The sequence below is a fragment of the Bemisia tabaci genome, chromosome 2 (genome assembly GCF_918797505.1).
Source record: "Bemisia tabaci chromosome 2, PGI_BMITA_v3".
Classification (NCBI taxonomy): domain Eukaryota; kingdom Metazoa; phylum Arthropoda; class Insecta; order Hemiptera; family Aleyrodidae; genus Bemisia; species Bemisia tabaci.
Window position 1 is genome coordinate 15,178,627 of NC_092794.1, and position 10,069 is coordinate 15,188,695.

General features: G+C 35.2%; 1 protein-coding gene across 1 annotated transcript; it reads right to left on the reverse strand.

Moving 5' to 3' along the window:
- Positions 1 to 312: 312 nt before the first annotated feature.
- On the reverse strand, positions 313 to 9,846 carry LOC109033720 (uncharacterized). Its single transcript, XM_019046455.2, is given in 10 exon segments — positions 313 to 740; positions 743 to 788; positions 791 to 881; positions 1,329 to 1,437; positions 2,276 to 2,504; positions 3,603 to 3,670; positions 4,579 to 5,400; positions 6,146 to 6,302; positions 7,885 to 8,045; positions 9,642 to 9,846. Coding segments are annotated over 10 exon segments (1,815 nt in total). The 5' UTR covers positions 9,703 to 9,846; the 3' UTR covers positions 313 to 669.
- Positions 9,847 to 10,069: the final 223 nt, after the last annotated feature.

A 10,069-nucleotide genomic window follows, 5' to 3' on the forward strand; every position in this document is an offset into this window, starting at 1 on the left:
ATTTGACTTACAGGGGTAGGTCACAATGGGTCCGCCTCGAATTCTGATGTTTGTAAAAAAATTCAAGAATCACCAAGATGGATATTGAACCCTTTGCTATCCAAATGCAAATGCATTTTAGAGGCTCTGTGCGTAGGCTACTACACTAACAGCCGTTTACGCTGAAGCAGCCAGATCGATATCGAGGCATAATCAGCATAATCGATCAGTGTATCACGCAGTACTGTTTTCTTCAGTTATAAAACCCTCTGGGCCACTTTCCAAAGGCTCATGACAAAAATACTAAAACAAATTTTCCCCCCAATGTTAAAGTTTACAAAGGCTTCCATCTGAGACAAAAACCATCAAAATTAGAGGCAGATTCATTGTGACTTCTCTTACTGAGTTTAACTTGTCGGACTTACATTATTATCATTGCTTTAAAAAAAGGAAGAAGACTGATTCTTGGAACTAGATGAGGTTCTAAAAATGGTTTTCCAAGGTCAAATAGTGTTAAAACAAAAAAGAGTGATAAAAAAAGAAGAAAATCATGAGTTCATTTCTTAGAAATACCATTATAATACAAAAGGAACGAGCATCCTTATGAAAGTCAGTCAAGTTTAGAATCAATTAAGATTTCATAGAAAATATTCTGTACACTTACATATAAGTTGAAGCCAAAAAATCTAATTAAGATGGATTTTCAGGTTCTGGCATACTTCCGTACTTACGACTCGGACACTCGGAGGAGGCCAACTTGAGGTAGAGCTATCCTGATCACTGAAGTCTTGCGTTCGGTTGATTGCAGTACAGTTATTGCTTCTCGCAACCTTTCTCGGAATGTCTTATACTCCATATCACTTGCATGCGAAAAGTCAAAATCTGCAACTTCAATTTGATACCTGAAACAATCAAAAGATTAAATCAACAAAGCCCTCAAATCACAAGATTGTTTCAAGGTTCCACTTTACATTTAGACTCATTATGGTCGAAACAATCGAAAAATTAAGTCAACAAAACCATTACATGCAGCCTCTGATTATTCAGACGTCACTTTACATTTGGACCCCCTTCCAATTGCGTGAAGACCATTGGTTTCACTTCATATTTACGAAAAAGAACAGTTTTTGAGACCAAAATCCACTCAGGCGCGAAGATGGAGAAATATGACTTAAATGTTGCTAGATGAAAAATGAAGGACGGGAGAGGCGTCTTCTGTAAGAAATAGTTAATTTACAGTCTGAAGTTGAAAAATAAATAAAATACACTGAGTAAGTATTACATTATATAATATGACAATTTAACTTTACTACGAGACTAATAAAAGGATAAAATTGAAAAATGCATACCTTTGTTTACTCTGAATGTAGTAAGAGATACCAAACACAATGATAATTACAGCAACGGCACTAGCAACGATAGGAACAACGATCACAGAGAGTTGTGGTTGCTTGACGGCTGGAACACACAGAAAATATACCCTTGTAGAGCTGATGAAAGGTGTTATCATGAATTGATAAATAGACTGAGAAATTTTCATGTACATTACCTATTATTAACTATGTTCATTTAATTTTTCAACTGCATAGCTGTAAGAAAATATTATTTTTTATGAGTAGCAGCAGCATCATACTCAAATTTTCAAAAGAAAACTAAGCCCACTTTGCCACACCTGTGTACAGATTTCCCAGAAAATCAAATTTTTCCTAAACTAGCTTCATTTTTAGGGGAAACTCTCATTTTCCTGCGGAAAACCAAACTAGTCCAGAAAGAAGGAGGTCATTATAAAATCTATTCAGAATCAGATATCAACTTTTTGGAATACCGCCCAGTGTTGAAAATCTGGTTTTGAGCTTCCATCGATTGCCCAAACTATGAAGAATATGACCTCAGTTCAAAATATTTCTATTTTCTATCATACTTCATCTGTCAAAGAATGTCTGCTTTACACTTCTGAAATTTATAAGAATTCTCATGTCGCCTATATGAAGAAACTTGAGTAAAAATTTCAGGGCATGAAGCTGGTTGGATCTCCTTTAAATAGGAGCAGAAAATTTGCGATGCCACAATCCTAGGGTGATTTTATACAAGTTGGCAATTGTTCTTCCTCTAGTTAAATTCATTGTAGGTACTGCATCAAACAACCAGCCTCACTTAGAACTGTACGTTAAAAAACATTTAAGACGCAAAAGACCATTGTTGCTGACATACAAATTCACCACTTTGTTCCAAATTATATGTTTTCGTATGGTTCTACTTATATGTCTTTTACAACTAACAAAATGATAAGATTTACCGTGATACATGTTGATTGCAACAGGCTTCACTTGCTTCGTAACCTCATTTTCAATGATGATTAAAAGCGTGTGCACAGGAGAAGGGTTTTGACCAAACCAGTGCGTGAAAAGGAAGTGACATGTCGGCAATGTTTTATATGAGTAACAAGACTCATTTCCTGTCACGTTATACAGCCCATTCACGATTTGAATGCAGTACTTTATCACAGCAGATCCATTGCAAAGCACCTGAAAAAGGTAAATTTAAACATTGAAAAGTGCATGTTCGATTAAAGGTCACCATCTATTTCAGGTTAAAGCCTCAAGCAAGGTAAATGCAAACCCTCACATCATCTCAGATATTGAATGAATAATTTAAAAACTAGGTTGAGTAGATATTTTTTCCAATTTTAGACAACTTTTTCTCTTGTTTAAAACAAAAATCGAATGTAAGCTGAGAGCAAATTCACTTCAAGGCATTAGACTGCTGGACCAAAGTATCACTTTTTATGGTACTTACTTATGGTTCTTATGGTATTGGTGAGGCACTGCTTTACCTACTTTTGAGAATCTCGGTTAAGTAGAGTTCGGTGTGAGATGGTCTTGATTTTTTTGCTCACATTGAACTCTCCTCAACTAGGATTCTCTAAATAAAGCAGCCCTTTGCCAAAGAATATAAAAATGGCATAAAAAAGTCAAAAATATTGGTTAAAAAATCGAATGAACAGATCCCTCTTTGTTCCTTTCAATTTTCCACATTTCACTAAACCTTGGATTGTTCTTACTCCAAATAATTCAAACTGATTTTGGGTTTAGACACTTATAGAATTTCCTCTCAGCAGATGGAGCAAATCTTTTGTTATGACTTCCTTCACCCCTCCTCTTGTTTACTTTCCCAATGTGATCTCATATTTTTTCTCTACCAGATCTGTTTTACTGTATATTTTACTTGTAAATATTTAATACAACATTTTACCACAAATTTGAACTCGTTTCATCATGTTTTATGAATACAAAGCGCCTTCAATTAAGCATGTTACAGTGACCTAAGCATTATCTAAACTTTCTGTTTTCTTAACCGGCCGACTACTACAGAAGGTTCAGATAATCCGATGTTTAGTGTATTTCGTTTCCAGTCAAACACTGACTGTAAGAGGGGAGATCAGAGTGGGTAAAAATACAGAATCATCTGGGAAAATCTTAACATTTTAATTAATAGACGTAGCTCCCATCTTCTGAGAATAATAAAAAGATACTACATTGACCACTTTTTGATTTGCCTTTGATTAGACTTAAATGAAACTCAATATATTGGCAGTAGATTTGGAAAGTTAAAATTAAACATACCGTTATATTTAAGACTTCCTGCTCTTGCAACCATTTGGCTCCAGTTACTTCAATGTTTGAAATAGGAGCTGAAAAGTAAACATAAAAGCATTACGTAGTGTTACTACAGCAAAAATTAATAATTAAATAATAGAACTAATAATCTCAGTTCTTAAAGAGGGCAGAGAATAGTTCATCCGAGATCTGAAAGAAGCGATAAACAGCTTTTTTGTCGCCACAAGTTACGCTGACTAAAAACATTAACAACGTAGAAAGGAATTTCGAACTTACGTCTAGGTACTGTCTGGTTGAAGTGTTTCAAAATCTCCGCTTCTACTTCACTTCATGAAAGGAGACAGTGCCAACATAATGTCCTTAAATTTTTGTGAGAAATTTTTCACATGGAGTTAAAAAATCACCGAAGTTTTAAAAAAATGACATTATGTAGTTTCCTATGTAGAAAATAAAATATGATATGCAGTCTGCAACGCCGCAAACTAGGATTTCTGCAATTTCACTATCGATAAGTAGAATGATCCACCAAACAAACAGGTTAAGGTGTTTTAATTCTGCATTGAGTATCAGGATGGCTATGTTTGAAGACTCAAGGAGAAAAATTCTCTGACTTTCGGAGGTTTCCCGTGACCAAAGAGATCAAAATTTCCTGATTTTTCACATTGACAATTCAGTACATGTGTAACTGAAAAAGAACGATTTTTAGCATTATTCCCATATTATAGTGATAGCTCATTATTTTCTTGTTTTTTATTTTTACTTAATTTTCTTGACACCTTAAAAGATCTTCATTTTGTGAGTTTCCTGTTTTGCGACCTTTTTGGAGACCAAGTTGTTTGTTGCTGGTCTTTGGCACCTTAAACTTCTCATATTTTGAATATGACTCAGAATTTTGATGATCATATATTTCCACAAGAATCTTATGATTGATCTTCGGTAACCATTTCACTTTTAAAAATAATAAGAAACAATATTAACTTACCTACAGTCTTAAAGGTCTGAGATGTGAAAGCGTAAGTTTTATTAAGTCCTACTATCACATCCGATGGCTTGATACAACTATTTGTGAGACTGATGTTTGGGAAGTAGTTTCTTAACTCCTTGTATCTAATTGGAATAGCAGTAGCTGAGCCATTGGCTGCACTAGGAGCAACAGTCGAGGTAACATTACTTGAAGTGGGATTGATGTTTTCACTCAAATCAATTTTTTGAGACGGACTGAAAGTACTGTGTGGTAATTCAGCTATTTCATTGGTATTTATTTCTATGATTGTTCTGTTGGAGCCAGAAGAGGAATTGATAGCAACATAAGAGTCTGCATGGTTTATCGCAGTTGGATCAGGATAATGAGAAGCATCATCTGATGACCTTCTCCTAACTTCATGAACTATTTTAGATGTGGTTGTCTTTTCAGTTGTTACGGGAGTCGTTACAGGTGGAACTGTAGGCACTGTTACAGTTGTTGTGGTAGTTGACGTTGTTGTGGACGTAGTTGGTGAAGGAGTCGTAGTGGGGGGCGCTACAGTTGTGGGTGGCAATGGCGAGAAATCAGCTATTGTTATTGTCTCTAGATGGTGTTTGGTATCTGGTTTAGTATAGTTGAAACTGAAAGGCTCCAAGTTAGAGGTCATGCCATAATAAATGCAGTCAATGAACCAGAAAGTCAGCAATGATGTGGCATTTTTAATGAAGTTGTGGTCGGGGGCGGTAAGTTCCACGTGGTGATCAACAGCAACTGCAGTTGACACAAACTTCTGTCGATGTGTTCCATTCTGTGCCAGGTCAATGTTTCCATTCAATTGCCCTGAAAGTTGAACATAAAACATGAATGTCAAAAGGAAGGTAGCAAACACTTTAACTGATACCTACCCTCTTCAATGAAAAGCAAAAATTGTTTCAAAATTTGATGGTTGTAGCTTGAAGAGAATGTCACACTCAACAGTTGTCTCAAGGTGCTTTTTTTTATTATTTAAATTTGTAGATCCTTAGAATTTATTTTTAAAAGGATTCATTATTCAGTCTTCGATGTTAAAGAGACTAACAGTCTCACTTTAATTTATGGTTTTTCTTGTATTACAAGAATGCAGAGTGCTTCAAGTGTTTTGACAAATCAAATTAAAAGTCTTCCGTTCTTACCCAAAATCATGATAACTCTCCCCCTAAAAAAACTTCAAAGGAAAAAAAAATTGAAGATATTGCATGGGCCATTTACAGAGCTACTTAAACATCATGTAAGTTATAATACCTACAAAAATATATCTTACAGCCTTCCTCAATTTTTTCCGGTTCTCCTAGGATGTGTCCCCATTCCATATGACCGGGCCAGCTGCGTAGCCAAGAGGTCACTCTCTTGGAATAGCATTCCCTTTTCATTATGATGGTGTTGCATTCCAACATCCTCCCAGAGGAGATGGACAGTTAAAAGACCCTGTACAAAGAAGTTTCATACTTCTTCGAAATGACTGACCTGTGATAATTGCTCTAGTTTAAGATGAAGGAAACTTTTGACTAGAAAAGAGAGGATGAGGTGTCTGGAAAACAACACTTACTGGTTATTTCAAAAGTAGTCTCATTAGTGCAAATTTTCCTCTTGATTGCTCCGAAAATGATTGAGCTTTCCACAATTACCGTGGCTGTGTAATTTCCCACTCTTTCCCTTCCACTGTAAGTTATGTTCCAGTGAACTGTTGTGCTTGTCGTTTCATTCTGCAAAAAAAAGAAGAAAAAAATAGAAGAGTTTCATTATTTTTATATTTGATGATTTGCTTTCTACATTCTTCATCACACAATCACACAAAGAGATTGCCTGTCATTCACAAGAAAGTATTAAACATGTTGTTTCATGTATGATTCCTAACACATATACACTGAATTTGATCAGGATTTCACAAATTAGCGCCAAATTGTAGGAATGTCCTCACGATCTTTGCTAAAAACACTGGCTATACTCTGTATTGTGAATTTTTTTTCTTGGAGTAAGATGGAATAAATCAAGCTAAAAGAATATTAAAGGTAAAAACCTGTGTCAACTTTTTGCTTTGGAAATATTTTTGTTTTCCACTACCTAGTTGGTAAGATCAAAATGTCATACTTAATCTCCTAGTAATACTAGAAAGAGGGAAAAGAGCAAGAAGGGAGGTCACGAGCTGACCAGGTAAGCGATAACCTTGGTTATACAAAGCAATAAAATCATTCTCTGACACTACAGAGCAACCAACGGACTCTCATCTCCCACTCTTTTATTTTTGAATTTTCCAAGGCCTGATGTATGATTCTTCATTTTTCTTTCTTTTTCAGCTTTGAAAAGTTTAAATTTTTCTATTCAAGCAAATCAAGTCAGGTAATTATGGCCCCAAATGCTTGCTAAGGTATTCTGCGGGTACATAAATCATATTTCAATGAATTAACCATTAGTTTTTCAAAGGAAGATAATGGTAAGGGATGTTGTAGCTGTTCAGTATTTTTATTTAGCATTTTTACATACAGGTGATCAACTAAAAAAATTTTCTAGGATTTTGTAAAGGCATTAACTTGCATTGGGAGGCATTTTAAGGTTTCCATTATTATTTAATATTTAAAATTCACCTTTTAAGCAGAGGGTAAAACTTAGAGTAGATTATTTTTTCAGTTAACTTAGAGGTACTAAAAAATGTTACTCTTATGATCATCCTAAAAAAAATCCTGTTGAGCTGTCAGAGATTCTGCCATAACAAGATATTTGATTCTGAACATTAGCCAAAATCAGGCAAACCTAACAGCAATAGATAGATATAAAGAAAAAAAATATGAGTGGAAAAATTTGATGTAAAGAGGGATTCAGTTAAGATGCACCGATCAAAAAATATTTAGTGCGCACACTGAGTGAATGAAACCCTTCAGGAGGTGAGGGTTAGATAGGAAGCTTCAAGGATCTTGCCTTGAACAAATAATGCATTAATCAAGCTTGGACAGAGGTAAACTTGATTTTGGCTATTGTTCAGAGGTGGTTATCTTAAAAACAGCACATGTAATCTCCACTGATTTTGTTCTCTGGACTTTGTTCGCTTTCACTCTTGGGCTTTTGCTCAGGATGATAAAGAGCAAAACATATTTAAGTTTCATCTCAGTTTATCATGTATCGCAACTGTCTTCAGATCAATTTCAGAATGGTATTGTTGCATTTAAGAGATATTTCATATTTCACAGATGTTAATATATGAGCAACAGATAATCTACCTAGAGGTCATGTTGTTACCTGATCATGATGTTGCTCATGTATGATAATCCTGATATATGAATTGGAACTTACGCGAAACGAATTTGGAGGATGGAAGTTGTCAAAAAAATGATAGTAGAACTTTCCGGAGGGGCGTTCATTATTCTTGAACAGATCGGCGGTAAACGTCACTGTAGATCCAACAATAGCGGGCGCATTACTCGAGAAAATTACTTGATACTCACTGGCGTAACCTTCAAAAGAGGAACAAAGGAAGAAATTAACTGCTGGAATGAGATCAAAGATCAGCTGTCTTCAATTGAGAATTGATAGTAAATAAAAAAGTCGCAATAGCCAACCACCTGTCTAACTCAAAAAGTGCATGAACTGATTTGGCAAGAACCCTGCAGGAGTAGTTGCATTTACCTAACGAGGCAATCATAATTACCGACCGTACGTTGAAATAAAATATAGCTTCTCTCTGTGTTTCTTATACAACATATTGTGTTTTGTGAATCAACATAGTCATCATTATGAGCTTGTTAAAAATTATTTTAGATATAAGTACAGGAGATTTGGAATTCACTAGCCAAAAGATATGAATTTACCTAAACTAGCTGCAGGCAAAAGGTTGCAAAATGCAACGTTTTGATTACAAAATACCAAAGTCTACTCGAATCAAACTGGCTACTTCTTAGATGAATTATATTATGCTTGGCGGTAATATAATTTTATCATTGTGCTGAATTCTTCAGAGAAGATTGTAAGTACAAAATGTACGTCAGAGGAAAAGGAGGATTTTAGTGAAACTAGCATTAAATCATGGAGAAAATGATGAGCTGATTTTTGATAGTCCATTTTGCTTCCTTGAGTACCTACTTTCATTATGGATTTGAAGCTGATGAGCGGCTTAGAGGCATTGATTCTTACGTCCACAATCAACGCATATCTCTCAATTATGGATTTATTATAAAAACCCTTGACATGATCAGAGTATTTTACGCGAAATTATGATGAGGATACTTATTTTAAGAAGCTTTCATTCTTATCATTCTTAATGGCCCCTTGTCTATAGGTACTATCCTGGCATGATACGAAGACAGGCAAACTAGGAATGATTCTAAAGTCATCATTGCCCCTGGTTCATATACATTAGGTCTTCTAATCTATTAGTGATTTCTACATCATAAACCTAGAATAGAGGACTTCATTTATAATTGCTAGGTATGTCTAAGGATTGCTTGCACTTAAGTCATGTACCAGACTTACACTCAGCACAGATCGAATTCAAGTATATCCCTAGAATAGTAGTAATACAAAATGCCTCTACACACAGGAGCCCCAGAGATACAATTACCTGGCAATCATCTGGTAATTTACTAATAAGGTGTCAACTCGATAAGACTATGGCTTTAACCTAAAAAACTAACAAGCTAGTTGTGGATTTGTGGATTTAAGGAGGTGAAGACGATGATCATGAACAAGGGTTGAGGTAATAAGGCTTATAGGAACCTTGACAGCTCACATCAACTTATATACGTTCTAGAGAGCATATTTTAGCTGTTTCATAAGTTACATTGTCTTAATCGTGAAGAGAGAACAACTTGGAAAATCGGAACAGAGGTTGATAGACAGGGGAGGGACGATGAAATCTGGTAAGGTTGGGGGCATCAGAGGCCAAGGTCCAGCAAACCCCTAAAAGTGTATTTGAAAATTAATGAAGAATTTATAAGAATGAGATTAGAAACAATGCAAGAACGGAGATGTAGAGACAAATTAGAAGCATGGTATTGTACAAGGCCAAGTTGAACATAAATAAACAAACCTTGAAAGTAAAGGTTATACTATACCTGTTAAAAACTGCTGCAGCAAATAAACGTATACAAGCCAACCTTTAAACTTAACATTCATTATAAAACAAAAACGAAAAACTTTTGAAGCTAAAAGCAAACTGAAACCATTGCATCCGTTCAAATTTGAGAAAATGAAGAGAAAGGATCTTCATGTCATGATAACACTTGTTTAAAAACACTTGGATGCATGCATAGGCATAAACCACTGCAGAGAGAGATTGCTGCAACACAATTTGAGGAAAAACAACATTTAGACAATGCTAGTTCTCAGTAACACCACGAGAGTGCGGTTGAGGAGGGAGACCCGCGAAATACAAATTTTCTCAGAGTCAGAATGCGAATGCTTGGATTCTCTATTGTGTCATATAATAATATAATAAGAAGAGAGAAAACATTAATTATGGTCTAAGTGTTGTTTTGATTTT